Here is a 19,977-nt window from a genome sequence, read left to right as displayed (position 1 = left end):
TGAAGTTTAATTGATGTTTATTTGCTTTGTTCACTGCGGCCCAACGTTGGTATTAAATTAATTAAGCTTTTATCATTTTCCCTTGAAGTCTAACTGGGCACAGCTTCGTTACACTTATTTGAGCTTAGCTGTTTTAGTAACCTAACCTGTGCTGACTTGTGCAGAAAGAGGCTTCTTTGTTTATGGTTCTACACATTTTCTCAGCACACAATCATTTTCAAACTGCACTTAATGATTATAAAATACCAGCCTGCACCTACAAGTTATACTCGATTTTTTGGCTCCGAAATCAAACGGCAGTAAGCTGCTGTTCCAGCTCTTTATGACGCGTTTTCCCAGCTCTTTGGTGTTTTTGTGCGTGATTGTTTAATTTTCCAGAAGATGCTTCCAGGGGCCAAATGATTGGTGGAGTTTGAAGGTTTAACCTGTTATTGAAAGAAAGTTTTATTATTTGTAATGTGCTCTGTAGATTCAGAGTTACTTTATTTGTCATTTTAGAATATTTAACAAAGCTTCTTGCACTGTTGCTAAAAAAAAGTCTCTCCTTGTAAAGTAAAAAAAACAAATGTAATAATAAAGTAAACATTTACCCAGAGGCTTCATGACTTATTTACACCATGTGTACGCTGTCAGTGTTAAATGATATCATGCTTTTTACCATAACTGTTGTTCTGTGTGAGCTGTGACTAAAGTAAAACCTGTGTTGGTGAAGGGGACTCACTTCATGCAGAAAGTATTTTGGACTATAAAGTTAACATTAAGAGAAAGTACAGCATCGTAGTATTACTTCCTGTTCATTGAAGCTAAATAACTTCCCAGCAGTGTTTTCAGTCTGGCAGCTTGTGCAGAGAAACATCCTACAGTTTGAAAAGCAGCTTGTCTGTCAGACTGTAGGATGTTTTTTACATTGCGTGGCGGCAGCAGGCACCGAGTTGATCATTAACTAGCCAGCAGAGGGGTGGTAGTAGTCGGGTCCAGGCGCTACGCTGTCCAGCCTGGAGAAGGTTGGTTTGTCTTTCTTTACTTTTATTTTATCTCACCTTTTAAACCCTTTTGATCCCCATCATCTGTCTCCACATCGGACAAAAACCAGGTGAGTTCAAGGATGTCTTCATCTACCGAAACCTTTGTGCATTTGATCTCTAGAGAAAAATTTGCAGTCAGCGACTTTTAACTACAATATCCGTACGTAAGTTCTTACATGTTGAAGTGCACTCTGCAGAGCAGTATGTATATAATGGTGAGCCTGATCCTTTTATGTAGTGATGGTGTATTTATGCGGTTCTGTTCATTCCCTGTCATGTGTATGCTGCGTACTGCAGCCAAAAGAGGTTCTGAAACAGTAACCTTTAGTCTCCTGGTAAACACAGCAGCCATATCTGAAACGTCAACTGAGTCTGAACCTAGCGAGGGAATATTTACATATCAATAACCCTGAAAGCTTTCATACGGAGGAGTGTGCAGATGTTGGTCTTATGTTTCATCTTAAACTGTTATCTTTGGTTCCTAGAGGATGAGACACAACTGTCACCACAGGGATGTTCTTGGTTTAGCATTCAGAACAGGACGTAAACTCTACTTGTTCAGTGTTTAGGTCCAGTACAGAATATTTCTGAACCTGTTTCCCTGAGCCTCAGGCATAGCTGGACTGGCCATTGGGCATACCGGGCATTTGTCCGGTATGCCCGATGGTAATTTTTCGTTTTAAATGGGCGATGTTTTGTTGTTGTCTTTTTTTCGTAACCGTGTAAACAGTGAAAGGTGGCGGATTGGACAGATGCTGGCAGACGTGTAAAAATAACTCAATTGTTTGGTAGTGGCTACGGTGGAGCTTTCACAGATTCAGTAAAATTAGCAAGTGGTGGAGGCCAGCAGGTGGATGGGGGAAAGGGGAGGTGGAGAGACCCGAGGCGGCTGCTGGTGCGAGCGTCAGGTGAACTGAACTTCAGGTAAGAAGTTATGACCTGCAGTCTATCTGGGTCAGATATAAACCAAGTTTAGGTGGAGTTTATTTTTGTTATGCTGACTTTTTACCGTCAGTTACAATAACTCGCACTGCTACTAGCTAGCATGACGGAGTTTCTATACAGCTGGGTGGTGCTATGATGTTACTGATAGTGAACTTTATTTTATTCATAAGGTTAGTTAGTAGAGTTGCCAACCGTCCCGTAAAAAACTGAATCCTCTGGTATTCAGAGTTAATATTACGCGTTTCGTATTGAGCTGAAAATAAATGCGATTTGTCCCGTACTTCAGCTGCAATAAAAAAAAGACAAAAAGCTGGATTTTTTCTTCCTCTTTGCTGCACAGCTGCCTCTTCTTCTCTCATTCTCCCCCCTCCCTCTCCTGCTGCTACTTCAATCATGAAACTGATCAATGATCAGCTGATCGGCGTTTCTGCTGCAAGTCCCGTCTCTTGTTTGTTTATCTCCCGCTTTGCGCCAGAAAGAAGAAACTAGCGGAGGTCGCGTTAAACAGCAGAAGCGCCTTTAAACTTGATCAGCTGTTGTTAGAATTTATTTAATATTAGTTTCTAGTATCACCTGATGTTTGCTGGAGCCACAGCTGTAAAGCTGCTGGTCATGATGTTGGTTTGTATATGTGGTGAGAGGGAAACATGAAGATGAAACCAGGAGATGTCCTTACTGGATCATCAGAGCTGAACAGGTGATGGAGAAACAGGTTTACCTTTTAGGTGACATGAATGAGTTGAAGGGAAGTTATGAACTGTTTCTGAGAGAGTCTGTGAAGGTTCTCAGTCATCCAGGTCATCGTAGTCAAAGGAGCTTACAAAGAAAAGCGTCTGGACTTCTTTAAGTTGCTTGAAGATACTCCCACTAGGTTTATATCTGGGACTCTCCACCATTTGACCTTAGAACTGAAGAAGCTTCTCGGATGAGAGGTGAAACATTAAATTCTTTTAATTTTACATTTGGAAAAAATGACAATTGAGAGTTAAATACACACAAAAGGACAGACAATCATTTCAAAATGAAGCAAACTGACAGAATAATCAGGGCTCTGCTCCAGGAAGCAGGTTCACAAACTCAAGTTTATTATATTCGAGATCGCCAAGTCAGTGTTTTTAGTTCGGTCAGAGTTAGTTTGACAATTAGCCATCATCAGAAGAGCATGACTCACCATGGCAACAGATAAGTAAAGGCCAGAACGTCCATTTTAATCCACTGGATTGAGGAATATGAATATGCTCGTGATACTAGGAGGGGAGAAATGATGAACTGCAAAAAGGTCGTCTTCTTTTTTTTATCGCACTCTGTTATTTCTGCCATTATGGAAACAATTAGTAAGATTTAGAAGATAAATCTGATTTCATCTTTAATCTAATCTCAGTCTTCACTGATACGGACACACCAGGCCAATGATAGTGACCGTTTCACACTGATGGAAGAAAGAAGCAGAATTTTTTTCAAGACTTAAGTAAAAGCAAACATGTTAAAATAAACATTGAACTATAGAGCTGTCTGTGTGTTGGACAGATAGATTTGAGATATTTCAGTTTAATTTTAGACTGTGGACAAAATCAGCAGCTATGATACGGGGGTTTATCTGGGGTAATCTGGAAAATGAGTCACGCTAAACCGGATCCAGTGTGAATCCTTGATCCATCTGGGAACTGCCCTGTTACAGAGCCTCGGATTCCTTCAGCGGGATCTGGTTCTGGGTCCACCCACTGAGACTGATTTAGCTGATTTTCAGTAGAAAAATATTGAGGCTCAGAATGTAAACATTTAAAATGTTGTTTGACACCAATCTGAATTTCAACATGATATGTAATCAGATTACAATTAGACCGTCTGCAGCTGCATTTAAAGTGATCGTGTGCGCTTTGCTGTTACACCACATGTGAGCTGAAGTTCCTCTGCTGCCTCTGGCGGATATCACTGAGTGTTTGTCGCCCTCTGATGGACACTCAGAGGTGTTGGCTGGTGAGTCTGGACTGCAGAGTAATTATCAGCATTTCATTAAAGTACAAATGTACTCATTTACCTTACTGCATTTAAAATGTTGTGAACTGAGCTGATGGAGTCATGTCAGTGTTTCTCCTCAGCATCCTGCAGCTTTAAGGCTACGTCCACACTAGCTCGGATAGATTTGAAAACTCCACGTCCACACTAGCATTTTCAGTCGTTTTCACAGAGTTGCACATCCACATTCAAACACTTACGTTCCAGTCCTGCGCATGCGTGAAACACAAGACGATTCAACCTGCAACCTCAAAGGAAAACGCATTAGTGTGGACGTAGCCTCAGAAACTTTAGTCCAGAACAACAAGGACATCACACACAACGAGGACTTCTTCAAGCTTTGCTCACAAACTTTCTGTCCTTTTCCCTCCGTCTGGGAAGTGTTTCAGGAATCTCAGACGGGGTAATTGAGACCACATGTGTGCACCACACTGATGTGTGACCCACACCTCCCTGTGAACATTATAATCGCCCGTCTGAGAATGCTTTCCACCTCTGCTTACATTCTATTAAATGTTTCAGAAAAGTGTGATTACGTCAACTTCTAATGATTCACTTGATTAGTTTCAGTGGGTCAGGACTGCAGCTGCCGTGTGTCGTATGACAAAAGCACCTTCAGGTATCTCTGTAACCTATTAAAACATGTTGCCAGTAGCGCCCTCACAAGGCTAGTTATAGAAGTCAACTTAGGAGTTTTTCAGCCTCCTGCTGTCCCACACGCTTATATGTTGTTGTTGCTTTATTGTTAATTTATGATGTGATCTCCAGTGTTTTCCTGAAACTGGGGTCACCTGTTGTTCATGTATGACAATACTAATAAAGTTATAGTTCAGTGGTGTTCATAACACACACACATTGCGAATACAAACTGAGCTCTCTGTCTCACGGTTCCCTCTTCTCACTCTGCTGAAGTTCCAATGAAATGCAGACTAAAGAACTGGAGAGAGGTCTGAGAGCTGGAAGAAGCCGAACGTTTGTCATCTGGAAAACCTGGAACAGATGCAAATGAAGCCAGGCACCAATGAATAATTCATAATTCAAAAGAAATATCAACATATTGACAGCAGAACATGAATGCAATTCAATTCAGTTTTATTTACAGAGCACCAAATTCCAACAATCAGCTCAAATCACCTTAAACATCACCGTCAGCTCACAGTTATAGTACAGAGATGAAAGCCTGCACAGCTGGTGTGCTAGCAGCTGTGTGAGGCTGTACTTTGATCTAAATGCTAATATCACCAGCTAAGAGATATTCTGATCTTACCCTTCTGCTGGAGGTTTCTTCCTGTTAAAAGGGAGTTTTTCCTTCCCACTGTCGCCAAAGTGCAAGTTTTTTTCAGGGTCCCAACATAATTTCTTCAGAAGAAAGTACTGTACATGATGCCAGCATTTTCCCACATTTTCTAGATTCTGTACCAGTACTTTGTGTAAGATGCCATCAAAAAGTCAGTTAAGTTTTATTCTTTCTCACCTGTCTTTCTGTCACCTTTCACTTTTAAAAGCCATGTTAGAAAAATATTTTGCCCTGCCGTGCTGTTTATTGATGTGGTAAATAAATAGTTTATGAAAATATCACTAAATCTGTCATTTATTATTTTTAATATTCAGTAATGGTCATGTCTCACCTCTAGTCTTCTCTGTCTTAATTTCAGGTTTCCACCATGTGTTGTAGATAGTTCAGGAGGTTAACTCGACCAGCTCTTTGGGTTTCAGCTAAGCACTGTTTAGAATACCAGAACAGGGAGGATGGTGCAGGTTTAAGTTTATCAGATTGATACATATATACCAACAAGACTGTACATCACTATCACAACGACATTTGTTTTCATTCAAAGGCTTTATGGCTTTTCCTATAATACCTGGTGGGCCGGTCTCCAGTCAAAATGCCCGGGCTGATTTTTTGTCCCAGCCCAGCCCTGAGCCTCAGGTGTACTCGGGTGTAACTCTGAGGTGTAACTCATATACTGTGTTAACATGGTAACATGATTTTTATTCCTAAAACATTGTTGTTGTTGTCTTGCTCATCACATCAAAACACAAAACAAGATTGGGATGGCAAAACCAGCGAGTGACATCACTGTAGCTGCGTTCTTATTGGTGCAAATGGAAAAAACTACTGCTGGATAATATTTTCTCAGCATTTCTGTAGCTGTGTTCTTTCTGGTTAAAAGACTTAAATTAGCAATGAGAAAAATAACATTTTTTTTAAAATAAGAAAGTAACATTTTATAAAGTAAATAAATAAAAATCACTGAATTGCACCCAGTGGGACTTTCTCTCAGGGAAACTGGGTGCCTGAATTCTTTTAATCAGTTCAAAACTCAATCAAAAGAGATCTTAAAAAAGAGTAACTCTGTACACGTGTCTGGGACGTCTCCAGTGTCGGACTTTGATGGCTCTTTCCATTTTCATTTTGCTGTTGATGAATAATAATTCTCATTAAAATGAAATATGTTCTTCTTCCTTACATTTTCAGGTTGACTGTTCAAAGATGAAGCTGTATCCTCTTCTTCTCTTGCTTTGTCTCTGCCATCTGGGACTCACTGTAAGAAGAACCTCAGTCTAAATAACTAAGGGGAAATACTCTCCCTGTAACTGTACACTAGAAAATAACCCAGTCTGTTCTCATGTCTTCAGGAAGAGCCCAGTCCAGCACCTACAAGTGTCAGTAAAACAGAAGAAGACGAGGCGTCAGAGGGTGACAGCTGTGGAGGAGCGTTCAGCCCTGAGGCACACAGGGCAATAGGAAAGGCCACCGAGCAACTGGGTTTGCAGCTCCTGGAAAATCTTCCTGTTAGTCCACAGCAGCCCAATGTCATCCTCTCACCGCTCAGTCTTGCTTTTGCCCTCGGTCAACTCACCTTAGGTCAGTTGTGGGTTAGAGGTTCATCTCTTTATCTGACAAACGTTGTGAAATATGATTTGTGAGCACCGTCACAAGACGAAACCTGTGAAATTCTTGATCACTTCCTGAAAATATGAAGACGAGGCACTGAATTTGATGGAGGGGTCTGGGCTTTACTGTCAACAATGTTAAAAATGGTCATTTCCACCTTCTAATGAAGTTTGATATTTGACTTCGTTGTATCCAGTGCCAGCTGGCTGAAAGTTTGGTTTGAACTTAAAGTGAACAAGAGAGACAGAATTAATATGAAAATAGGAGAAGCACAACTCCTGAACCCAAAACAACAGAAAGTCTGCCAGTAATTCTGATCTGGTTTTAAATGTGGTTTCATTCAACTACAAAGAAGCTGTTTGTCTAATGTGAGTTTTCTTTTTTCTGTGGCAGTGCACATGCAAAAGGAACAAACATCATCAACACCAGCAGCCTACATTTAGTACTTTTCTACACAAGACAGAAGCAGACATGTTGTGATGAAGTTCAGGAGCTGGTATGAAATGTTTCTTTGGTTTTATTATGTGATCTGATTTTTCTCGAAGGTGCTCGCACTGAGACAGAGAAGCTGCTACTAAAGACCCTTCATGCCCACGGTCTGGCATGCTACCATCATGCACTGGGAAGCCTTGTACCTCATTTTAGCCACACATCATTGGAGGTAGCGGCACGCATGTACCTCAAGCCAGGTATGAGATGATGAATATTGTACTTGTGGTGATTTATCGTAAGATTGGTATAAATCTGGACTTCTATTTGTATTTTTCCTGTCCTTTCTCTCTCAGGATTTAAAGTGAAGGCGTCCTTTGTTGAAGAGTCTCTGCACAGGTATAATTTACATTTGGGAAAGTATTGCACAAAGTTCCAGAGAAGCAGCCAAGTTAAAAAAAACACTTTTTTGGTGGAATAAAGGGATAAATCGAATTTGTTTCATACGTTCCTGTTTGTTTATGGTTTTACAGTCTTCCAGTTTGCTAGGTGGTGCAACAATGCTCAAAATCAATTAAGATATTAAGAAGAAAGCTAAAGAGGGCCTGAGAGCATGGTCAGAAATGTTCACTGCATAATACAAAACGTCATGTTAAAATATATAATTTTATATTTGATGCAGGTAAAAAAATAGGTAAAAATGAGAATAGATACCTCTCTTAAATGTCTGTTCATTACTCTTGTCTTGTATGTGCCATGTTGATATGAATTTTCCAGGTACAAATCACAGCCTGTTCCTTTAGTCTCTATGGACGAGGTCAACCAATGGGTTGAGAATGTTACCAATGGACACATCCCCAACTTCCTAGAAAGTATTCCACATGATGTGGTGCTTATGCTCATGAATGCTGTATACTTCAAAGGTGACCCACTCCACAAAACAAAACTCTTCATTATTGTGTTTTACAGTCAGAGAAAAGATGGAACAAAGCTAAATCCTTGCTCATTAACAGGACAAATAAATCAAAGTTTTCTAAAGGGAGAGAAAAGCTCTCAGAATTGTGAAAACTGCAAAAAAAAAATCTGTCCTGGCCAAGGAGGACATCATTCTCAAGAAACAGTACCACTGTCATATAACCAGACAGCACATTGTACAAACCAGGGAAGCATCTCATGCTATTAATGAGCACTGTAAAGACAAGCCGTGATACAATGTGATTATCTACAGCCGCTTCAACAACTGAGAAATAAACTGAATTTAAGTTGCTAATGATTCTGACTTTTTTCCACTTTTCATCAGGTCAGTGGCAAACACAGTTTGACCCACAAGCAACATCAAAGGGAGAGTTTTACTTGGACAGCCAGAACTCTGTGTCAGTGGACATGATGAAATCTGTCCAGTACCCTTTACGCCTGATGTATGATTCCAAACTGGAAGCACAGGTAACACCAACGTCTGGGGTAGCACAACATTTAACGTAGACAGAAACCATGTGCAGTGTTGCCAACTCCTCAGTAAGGAAAATCGCTATTGGTTGTCCTAAAAGTCGCTAGAAGTCGCTAAATGATGTCATCGCCTAATTTGCATAATTGGTCATGCTAATCTAATTGTAACCTATGTTGTTGGAGAGAGAAATGACATCGTGGAAGAGACATAAAGTGAGTAAAGAACGTCCTAAATGCATTTAGAGTTTATTTAGAACTACAAATTAAATTTATTTTAGCAATTATTGTTTTTTCAATGTCACAATTCCAACCCTGCTCCTTTACCCGGGCTTGGACCGGCAAAAGTGACCCGAAATAGGCGCTCTGGTGGAGTTACTGTGTGTGTGTGTTTATAAGTAGTTTTACACTTTTACACTAAACAGCATAAGAGTAAAAGAGTAAAAGAAGAACTGACTGCGTTACAGCACCCGCTGCTTGTTGAGAGTAAAAGCGCTTTCACGTCTTTTTTTAGCGACTTTTTTTTAGAAAAAAAAGTCGCTAAGGGGTCTGAAAGCTCGCTAAATATAGCAACAAAGTCGCTAAGTTGGCAACACTGACCATGTGACTTGAAAAGCATATTTGTTGTTTGTGATAAGATCTCAAGATTAGTTATTTTTTTTAATTCTATAAAAATCTTAAATTTGTTTGTCTTATAGCAGCTGTGGAAGCTCACCTATGCCATGCCTTAATCCTGAGAACCAAAGGAAAATGAATCTTCCTATTAAACTTTTTTTGTGATTTCCTTCCTCTTTGGAGTTAAACACACGAGATATCAATGTAAAGCCCAGGATGTCATCCATTTAATACACCAGGACTTATTAGTCCCAAAAGTTGATTCTGTTCATCTGGACGTAACGTTTTCAGTGGGAGAAACGTTTCGTCACTCATCCAGGTGACTTCTTCAGTCTCAGCTGACTGCAGCTTTGCCCAACCTTATAAACAGTATATTTGCATAACGAGGTCAGTTGCTTGATCATTAATATACAACTTGTCATGCTCACTGATCAGTGGCCATGAGTCCCATTCACAGAGAGTTGGGGAATGGCTGCAATCACAGAACTGTAAGATGGTGACAGATGTACCCTTAGGCCCCTCCTCCATTCAGAGATGGTCTTTCCCTTTTCACGTAAATGGCCTCCTTGACTCCGCCCTCAAACCAGCGTTCCTCCCTGTCCAGGATGTTACATCCTCATCATTGAAAGAGTGTCCACTGGCCTGTAGGTGTAAATAGTCTGCAGAGTCCTGGCCTGACGAGGTGGCTCTGCTGTGTTGTAGCCAGAGGTTGTTTGGTTTCCCCGATGTATAAATCCTGGCAATCCTCCTGCACTTAACAGCGTACACTATGTTACTCTGTTTGTGTCGGGGACCCAATCCTTGGGGTGGACCAAGTTTTGGCGCAGCGTGTTTTGTGGTTTAAAAGCCACAGAGACTCTTTGTTTAAAAAGGACGTATTAGGATCGGTCAAAGAAATCAAAAGATGTAGACCAAAAACAAAAGTACATTACAGAGGACATAAATGAATAGGCTGGTTCTCAGGAGGTTAATCCATGGTCTCATGCCAAAGGCAACAACAAAAGTTACAAATGATTTCTCAGTTTCCCATCCAAAGTTGCAAGGCTCATCTTCCAGCCTGTTCCCTTCAACTTTTAGTTTATATGTTGAGATGAAGTTGGGGAAAAGACACAGACAAAATATCATCTTCTCTTGTCCAGGTTGCCAGTTTTCCCTTCAAGGGAAACACCAGCTTCTTAATCATCCTTCCCAGAGGAAACCTGTTGTCAGTGCTTTCCAAACTAAACATCTCCGACCTCTACAGATCTCTACCTCAGGAGAAACTGATGCAGGTGAACTTGCCTAAATTGAAGCTGGAGTACCAAAAGGAGCTCCAGGCGGCTCTGACCAACATGGGTAAGAAACTGAACGAGTCACTGAAGACATCTTGAATTTCGAGGATTTCCTTGGTCTTTGGACTTACAGTTGAGGACAAAATTGTTAGTCCTGTTATGAATTTTGGATGAACACCGAAACAAAATTATTAAACAAACAAACAAACAAAAAACATAGTAGGGCTAAAGTTTTTAGGTCTCCTGATACTGACAGCCCGCAGTCACTTGTTGTAGTTTTCAACACGTCTCATATGCTTCTCCTGAGCAATCCCAGCCCATTCTTCTATGGCAAGTCTCTCAAGCTCCTCCAGATTTTACGGTCTTCTGACATTTACCTTCAGTTCATCACACACTGGAAGATTTTATATTTCAAAATAAGTTTTTCTGTCAAAAGTGTTTCCAAATGGGTGTTAAAGGGGGTGGATGCAACCTATTCAACCCTAGATGGCTCCCTACAATCGTACTGTGGGTGCTCTACAGAGAAACGTTTAGGTGACCTTTGACTAATCAGACAGTTGAATTTCAGTATTTGCAACCACAATAAATCAGAATCAGAATACTTTATTGATCCCTGGGGGAAATTATTTTTTGTTACAGTGCTCCATTATAAATCAACATAAACCAACATTAAGACAAGACAGACAATACGCTAACTAAGAATAGTACAATATATACATATATATACATACATACATACGTAAGTCACTCATAAATAAATAGTTGGAAAAGAAACATGTGTAGTTGTAGCAGCAAACAGTGTGTTAAGTGGATGCGTTGTACAGGGAGATGGCCACAGGCAGGAAAGATTTCCTGTGTCGTTCAGTGGTGCTTTTCGGTAATCTCAGTCTCTCACTGAACGAGCTCCTGTGACTGACCAGCATGTCATGGAGTGGGTGGGAGGTGTTATCCAACATTGTCTTTATCTTGGACAGCATCCGCCTCTCCGACACCACCTTGAGGGAGTCCAGCTCCATCCCCACAACATTGCTGGCCTTACGGATCAGTTTATTAAGTCTGTTGGCATCTGCGTTGGTTGAGTGCCACTTAAAGTTGTATTTAAACAAAATGGAACAACAGATAGCAGTTGTCCAACAGTAAAGTTCAGAATTTATTGACTCTTTATGAAACCGTGTAGCTTTGAGGTCAACGTTATGGAAGTTGAGATACCCACAGATTGTACTGGCACCCTAACATAAACTAGTTTGTCAGCACCACTCAGAGTCAGGATGGGTTTTATTTTAAAGATACTGCACAAACTTCAGAATGCTGATATGCTCACTTCTCTTCATTGCATCCACCATATTGTCTTTTAAAGGCTTACATGAACTCAATTATTCACTTGCACACTTTAACACACAGAAACACATGTACTTAAAAGCCTTCGAGCAAGACAGGGTAAAGGTACATTTTTTATGCCTTAGTTTAGATTTCAAATTTTCCTTATGTTATTTGGCTTTGACCGTTGACTGTACTTGAGTGTATATATATATATATATATATATATATATATATATATATATATATATATATACACTCAAGTACAGTCAAGTATATATATATATATATATATTAGTGCTGTCAATAGATTTAAGTCCAGCTCCATCCCAAGGTTTTGGCAAGATGGCGCCGGTGTGTGTGGCTGCTCGTCTGTCACTGTCATGTTTGTTCCTGTTTATGTTATTTTTAATTTGTGTCATCCATGAAACAAAGTCTCTGCTGAGGTATGATCGCCAGACACTATTGGACCTCAAACCTGTGGTCCAAAATATTGTGTCCTTTGGAGCTGGTGGGCAGCAACCCCTGCCCCCATTTGCATCGGAAACCCCGGGTTACCTGTACCGGGTTCCCACGCTACCTTCCCGGCGAAAGCGTCCTCGTCGCCGGGGTAAACGAAGCGGTCGCCTGGTGAAGCTAAAGGTTTGCCTAAAGAATTATTCTGCTGGTTTCCGACCAGTGCATGCATTCTTGCCAAGGTTGTTTGCGTCTCGGCGTTTTCTGGACCCTGTTGATGCCTGTTTGGTGCCTGTGGTCGGCTTTGATGATGATGCTCCTCGGCCTCGCTGCCCATGCCCTCCCAGGCTAAACCTCCGCTGTCAACATTATCGGAATCTGAGATCGCTGCGGCGGGTTTCTGGACCTCCTGAACCCCGAGCGCCAACTCCAGCTCCCGCTAGGATTGGCCTGGTGAACACCAGATCACCTTTAAACAAAACTTTTATTCTTCGGGACTTCTTCAGTTCCCGTGATCTGGATTTTCTGTGTGTGACTGAGACGTGGCTGAGTGTTGGTGAGTCCAGTGTTCTATCTGAACTTTTACCTGTGGATTGTTGCTATTTTAACTCGCCACGGACGTCAGGCAGAGGTGGAGGCACAGTGACTGTTTACAAAAAGGATTTTAAATGTAAGCAGTGTTTTCTACAGCCTTCGTTCTCCAGCTTTGAACTTACCTCATTTGAGGTGAGTCGTACAAACCCGATTTTCTGCGCTGTCATCTATCGCCCCCCGAAATACAATAAGAACTTCATAAACTACTTTTCTGATTTTTTAGCTGGGATTATGCCCAACTATGATAGTGTTCTTATTGTTGGAGATTTTAATATACATGTATGCTGTCCTGATAAGCCACTGGTAAAGGACTTTTTAAGCCTTATTGACTCTTTTAGCCTGGTACAGTCCGTACGTGGCCCTACACATGAGCACGGACACACACTGGACCTTGTTCTGTCATATGGTCTGCCTGTCACTGACTTGGAGATTTGTGACTGTGCACTCTCAGATCATATGCCTGTGTTATTCAACGTTGGTTTGACATATACCGCAGTTAAACCTGGCGCTGCTACTCGGTGCTGTCGGGTTATTAACCCCGCCACTGCTGCACAGTTTTCTGCTGCTTTTAATCAGCTCGGCGGGCCTTCTGACTTTGTCTCCTCTGATACAGAAGACCTACATTCCTGGTTTAATTCTTGCTGTCAAAAAATCATGGACTCTGTGGCTCCTTTAAAAACCAGGCAGCTTAAGGCTAAACCTGAGCCTTGGTTTAATGAGAGCAGTCGTGCTGTTAAGAGGGAATGTCGTCGAGCAGAACGGAGGTGGAAAAAGGATAAACTGCATGTATCATTTCAAATTCTCAAAGACTGCTGGCATCGCTACCAGAACACTGTTAAAGAGGCAAAAAGGGAATATTTTGCAAATATTATTTCTTCCAACTGTCATAACCCACGTGTGTTATTTAGGACCATTGACACTGTTCTTAATACTCCTTTGAATGTCTGTTTGGAAGTTTCTCCTGAGATTTGCAATGATTTTCTGAACTTTTTTATTGGAAAGGTTGTCACCATCAGGGCTCTTATCACAGCTCCTGACTCTGACCCCTCTGTCTCTGTCCCTTGCGCTGCTGTTTTCACTCAGTTTGAGCTTGTGACGCTCTCCTCTTTAGAGGATGTGGTTCGCCATATTAAGCCCACAGGTTCCCCACGGGATCCTGTCCCTCCACAATTCTTTAAAGAAATTTTTCCTAGTATACAACAGTATGTCCTTGACATTATTAACAGCAGTCTGTCTTCTGGTGTGGTTCCTGCAAATTTCAAACATGCAGTAGTACAGCCACTGCTTAAGAAACCTGGCCTTGATCACACAGTTTTAGCGAACTATAGGCCTATTTCCAAGCTGCCTTTACTCTCCAAGGTTTTAGAGAAAATTGTTTTTAGTCAACTGAAAGATTTTCTAGATGAAAATGGAATCTTTGAGGTTTTTCAGTCAGGTTTTAAAACCCTTCACAGCACAGAATCTGCATTACTAAGGGTTTTTAATTACCTCCTTCTGGCATGTGATTCTGGTAACCATGTTGTTCTTGTCTTGCTTGACCGAACTGCTGCCTTTGACACAGTAGACCACAATATTTTAATTTCTCGATTACATGATGTAGTGGGTATTGGTGGCACTGCACTCAATTGGTTTAGGTCTTATTTGTCAGATAGAACTTTCTCTGTCAGCCTTCTCGGTTACGAATCGTCTTCTGCTCCTCTGTCATGTGGTGTCCCACAGGGCTCAATTTTAGGGCCACTGCTCTTTTCTCTGTATCTACTGCCTCTGGGTTCTATCCTTAGAAGGCATGGGATCTCATTTCACTGTTATGCCGATGACTGCCAAACTAAAACGCAAGGATGCCATCTCCATAAAACCTCTCTTGACATGTCTAGATGACATTAAAGCTTGGTTGGCTCTAAACTTTTTAAATTTTAATAAAAAGAAAACAGAAGTGTTGGTGTTTGGACCCAGTGGTCCCTGTGAGTCCTCCTCTGTTGTTTTAGGATCCCTGGAAGTCTATTTTAAATCTGTTGTTACTGACCTTGCTTTTAAGTTGGACAGTGATTTTAAATTGGACAACCAAATCAGAGCAGTGGTGAAGTCCAGTTTTTATCATTTAAGGCGACTGGCAAGACTAAAATCTTTTCTTTCGAGGCAGCACCTTGAAACAGTGATCCATGCTTTTATTTCTTCCCGCCTGGACGACTGTAACTCACTTTATGTGGGGGTCAGTCAGTCGTTGCTCTCACGTCTGCAGCTGGTTCAAAATGCGGCTGCACGACTCCTAACAGGAACTCGAAAAAGAGAGCATATAAGCCCCGTGCTGGCCTCTCTGCACTGGCTGCCTGTGTCTTTTAGAGTTAATTTTAAAATTCTTATGTTTGTTTTTAAATGCCTTCACAGTCTTGCCCCGCCTTACCTCTCTGAGCTTCTTCATCCCCACATACCCTATCGGTCTCTCAGGTCAGCTGACCAGCTGCTCCTGGAGGTACCGAGATCCAGGAGGAAGCTCAGAGGGGGCGGGGCCTTCTCTATTGTGGCTCCAAAATTATGGAATAATTTGCCCATGCATGTTAGAGAGGCCCCCTTCACTGTCCACTTTTAAATCACGTCTTAAAACCCACTTTTATTCCTTGGCTTTTAACCTCAGTGAGACTTAGTTTCTTTTTTAATGCAGTAGTTATTTAATTAATGATTTCACTCTTCTTTTATTTGTTTTTTATTTATATCTCATGTAATTTTATTTTACAGTTCCAATGTACAGCACTTTGTGTCAGCTGTGGTTGTTTTAAAGTGCTTTATAAATAAAGTTGATGATGATGATGATGATGATGAAAAAAATAACTAATTAATCTTACAATTTTCTGTTATTAATTGCAATTACTTGATCAATAGCCTGGCTCCAATTACATTTTTTCAACTTTATAATTTAAGATTGTAGCAGACATCCAAACTACCCTGCGTTTAATAAGGCTTTTGTGTTTTTAACATGTTTTAATGCTTTATATCTTGTTCTATTTAATCTCAAAAAGCCCCTAAAAACAGTCAGTAATCACAGTCGGCTTCTCTCGGTTTTTATTACCGTTAATCATTTTAAAAACCTTACAATGTAACTACAGCCCAGCCCATGCAGCAGTATATGAATGACTAACCTTGTATTGTGGATGGATTATCTCAGTTGTTCTCCTGACTGAAGTTTGGTCCGTTTACAGCATCCTGCCATGCAATTACATTTGTCCCTAACCATCAGGAACCCTCATGTGAACTTTTACCGAGTGGAAAAAAAAGTTAGCGTTCATCCTCCACCTTCACTGTGTTTATGTTATGCTAACATAGCTGTGTAATTCAATTCAATTCAATTCAATTCAATTCAATTCAATTTTATTCATATAGCGCCAAGTCACAACAAAAGTTGCCTCAAGGCGCTTCATAGATACAGAGAAAAACCCAACAATCATATGACCCCCCTATGAGCAAGCACTTTGGCGACAGTGGGAAGGAAAAACTCCCTTTTAACAGGAAGAAACCTCCGGCAGAACCAGGCTCAGGGAGGGGCGGGGCCATCTGCTGTGATTGGTTGGTCGGGTGTAGCTAGCGATCACGTAGCACATCATTATATACCAGCTAGCCCAACTTCAGTAACCCTACAAACGTCACTGCTGTTTAGTTTTCTGTCTTCTTTTATGTTGGAAGTGATAGCAGAGCTGTACGTTTGAATTTTTCCAGAAATCTCTCAGTTAGAACATGCTATATTATATTTAGATAGGAGCTAGCAAGCTAACTTCCTGCTAACTTCTATCTTCGTTAAATTTAATAAATTCGGTTCTCATGGATGCCTGGATCCCCCATCCCATTCGCATTCGCTTATCCTTTTCAGGGTCGTGGGGCAAGAGGCGGGGGTACACCCTGGACAGGTCGCCAGTCTGTCGCAAGGCTAACACACAGGGACGCACTCACATTCACACCTATGGGTAATTTAGATACTTCAATTAACCTATCCCCACAAAGTGCATGTCTTTAGACTGTGGGAGGAAGCCGGAGTACCCGGGGAGAACCCACGCAAACACAGGGAAAACATGCAAACTCCACCCCAGCCTGATGGTGGAATTGAACTCAGGATCTTCTTGCTGGCAACAGTGCTGACCACCGTGTTAAACTTAATTTTTACACCTGGTGGAGCAGCCACAGTGATCATTTTATTACAGATGAAAGAATTTAGACAGTTTTTCAACTCTCAGTGATCCAGCAGTGTTCGTTTGATTTTGGGACCTGCAGCGGAATTTGGGCACAGACATGGCTAATAACGTCAGACTTAAAGACCTTGATTTTACCGCCAACCGCCAACTGACTATTACTCCAGTTCAGCATTCATTTTGGTCCTGAGAATGAAAAAAAAGAGCCAAACTTATGAAATTGTGTGGTTCCACAAGTTGTTGTTACCTGCAGGGACTGACCAAAACTTGTTAGTCTGCAAGCGTTTGACATTTTTCTCTCTCTCTCATTGTATCTATCAGGCCTTGGCTCTCTGTTCTCTGGTCCTGACCTCTCTGGGATATCGGACCAGCCCCTCACGGTGACCGGCATTCGGCACGCCAGCACAATAGAACTCAGTGAAGAAGGTGTCGAGGCCTCGGCCACCACCGTTGTAACCTCCATGCGCTCAGTCTCCATGTTCTCTGTAAACTCCCCTTTTCTTTTTGCTCTCGTCGATGACGCCTCCTTGACCCCCCTCTTCATGGGCATCGTCACAAACCCTGCCCCCGACAACCCCATGCTGAATGATGAGTCCCACAACAAGCAGTCATACAAACCCATCTCTGGTAATGGGAATGGTACTATAGACTTCCCTGAGTTTTGAACTGTGTAAAGTTAAAGAAAAGATTTTATTTTGGGAAAACAAACAATTTAGATTTGCTTACAGTAAGGGACTGGAAATCAATATACATGTAAAAGCACTTCTAAAGTTCATTAATTATACTTGATGTCTTATTTGTTTTATCCTAACTCCTTCTCTGTAAAGCAAAATTAGCTTATTTTCAAAAGTGTCAGTCATTTCCCCTTTAAAGCAGATTTAAGGCCCTTTCACGCTGGAAGCAGCACATGCAGTGCTGTGCTCGGAAACACATTCAGTTCTATTGTTTGCACTGCACAATAACGGTTTCCTGCTGTGCCAAGGAAAGCGCCAGCGCGGCAGCGTGAGTACACGTGCATGGTCAAAGTTCAAAGTTGAACTTTTCTAGGTAGCGGTGAGTGCGGTGCATACTGCATCTTATATGAAAGTGCATTTAGAATTACAGCAGAGGAAGCGCCTGGTGTTCACAAGTTATTGTAGATTAACAAAAAATACAGATGCAGGAATCGGTTGTTCCAAAAAGTTCATGCAAAAACTTTTAACAATGACATTTTAAAACATTTTAGGTTTCTGATGAAGTGTTCAGTGACTGCTGGTACATTTCAGAGCTTTACACAAAAATTCATAAAAGTTGTTTGATACAAAAAAAAAAAACGTTTTCCACAAAATTGTGCATCATGAATGTTGTTTTCTTACAGAAGTTTCATTTTCAGTGTGTTGATTTTATTTTAAGAGATGAAGTGGAATAAACAAAAAAGCTAACACACCTGTTACACAGTAAAAATTACCCACACACACTCAGAATGTATAATTCACATTTTATCATGAAATAACCTGCAGATGATTTTTTGTACAATGCCTGTATGCTGCAGGTTTCAAAGGTTTAATGTACTTCGTACTTTAACAGCCACTTTCTGTGTATGCAGCTTTGAACAGACCTGAAAGAATGAATGTTGGCATAGTTTCAAAATCTGGCTTACGTCTCTTGTGCATCTTAATGATGTTTCCTGTAGTTTACAGGTTACTTTAAAGTAATCCGTCAGTCGTTCTGTTGTCTCAAAACACAGAAACAGATTTTTTCAGAAATTTAACTTAATCAACATCCAGTGTGAGTGACAGAACAAAGGAGAAGGAATGTAGCAGGCTCACAGTTTAGCGGAGGCAGTTAGTCACACACTGTACAGTTTTTATAGATCATTAGTTTCCCTATCAATGCTAGCGAGAGCATTCTCATTCTCAATGCGTAACATACCGATGATTTGTCACAGAGGTACCCTTCTGCATCCTTATGAGACGCTCCGGATCCTCTTTTGAATCCAACAGAATGCCGCTCACGGCTCTAACACGCGCTTGAGCAGAGTTTCCAGTCCTCCAATCCAGCCCTAACCATAACCATAACTTTAACTGTATCAGTGTTTTGCAAAGGGATTCGGGATCAGAATGTAAAACACTTTTACATGTATGGATCCATTGGCTCTCATGCCTTTGGACATGTAACATACCTACGATTTGTCACATAGCATCAGTATGTTATATGTTGTGGTGCTAGCAGCCACATTAGCCACACTAACAGGGTTTTCTTATTGCTGTCATTGACTCGCTGCATTGTCAGGTCACAGAAGTGCAAAGTCAAGACTCTGTATAACAAACAGGCCGCAATGATTTGATATCAGATGTTGAAAGAGAGACATTGCATGAAAAATATTATCGACACTAAAAGTTGGGATGGTGGCAAAAAATAAATAAATAAATGAAAGATGCTGGAAAAGAAACAAAAGTAACAAGTAAAGAAATGGATGGATGGGCAGCCAATCAGGTTCATTTTCAGTAGGTCAGTAGACAGTCCATTAATCTACAAAAAACTGCATCTAAACATCTACAAATACAGCTACAGAGTAGTGCTCATCAACGTTAACAGTGAAAACTGAACATCTGATCAGAGTATATTATATCATCGAAAGATTTGAACAATCTGGAGAAATCTCTTTACGCACAGGATGAGGCTGAAAATCACTGGCTGCCCATGACCTTCAGGCGCTCAGCAGCACTGTGCAGAAACAATGAATTTAATAAACCAAAATAAAACAACAGTGGGACATGTAGTAGAATAAAGACAGCCAGATCAGTCACAGG

At 41.0% G+C, this 19,977-nt stretch overlaps 1 protein-coding gene across 2 annotated transcripts; it reads left to right on the top strand.

Moving 5' to 3' along the window:
• Window positions 1–929: 929 nt before the first annotated feature.
• Window positions 930–18,606, top strand: serpinf2a (serpin peptidase inhibitor, clade F (alpha-2 antiplasmin, pigment epithelium derived factor), member 2a). 2 transcript variants are annotated; one of them, XM_004556877.3, is made up of 9 exons: window positions 930–1,004; window positions 6,466–6,534; window positions 6,627–6,855; window positions 7,431–7,574; window positions 7,671–7,713; window positions 8,092–8,237; window positions 8,615–8,757; window positions 10,512–10,707; window positions 17,507–18,606. In XM_004556877.3, the coding sequence occupies exons 2-9, from the start codon at window positions 6,481–6,483 to the stop codon at window positions 17,848–17,850; spliced, it is 1,299 nt and encodes a 432-aa protein (XP_004556934.1). In that variant the 5' UTR covers window positions 930–1,004; window positions 6,466–6,480; the 3' UTR covers window positions 17,851–18,606. The 2 variants fall into 2 exon arrangements, with proteins under 2 accessions (XP_004556934.1, XP_004556933.1); XM_004556876.4 differs by having other exon boundaries at window positions 937–1,093.
• Window positions 18,607–19,977: the final 1,371 nt, after the last annotated feature.

This window comes from Maylandia zebra, linkage group LG10 (assembly GCF_041146795.1).
Source record: "Maylandia zebra isolate NMK-2024a linkage group LG10, Mzebra_GT3a, whole genome shotgun sequence".
Classification (NCBI taxonomy): domain Eukaryota; kingdom Metazoa; phylum Chordata; class Actinopteri; order Cichliformes; family Cichlidae; genus Maylandia; species Maylandia zebra.
The sequence above is the reverse complement of the archived record's forward strand: the minus strand, read 5'-3'. Positions and strand labels throughout refer to the sequence as shown.

What these genes read in the sequence shown, in the direction of transcription:
- serpinf2a (XM_004556877.3), top strand. Translation starts at nt 6,481, where the DNA reads ATGAAGCTGTATCCTCTTCTTCTCTTGCTTTGTCTCTGCCATCTGGGA. An exon ending in ATTCCAAACTGGAAGCACAG is followed by an intron (nt 8,758 to 10,511) that starts GTAACACCAACG and finishes TCTCTTGTCCAG; the next exon opens with GTTGCCAGTTTTCCCTTCAA. An exon ending in GGCGGCTCTGACCAACATGG is followed by an intron (nt 10,708 to 17,506) that starts GTAAGAAACTGA and finishes TGTATCTATCAG; the next exon opens with GCCTTGGCTCTCTGTTCTCT.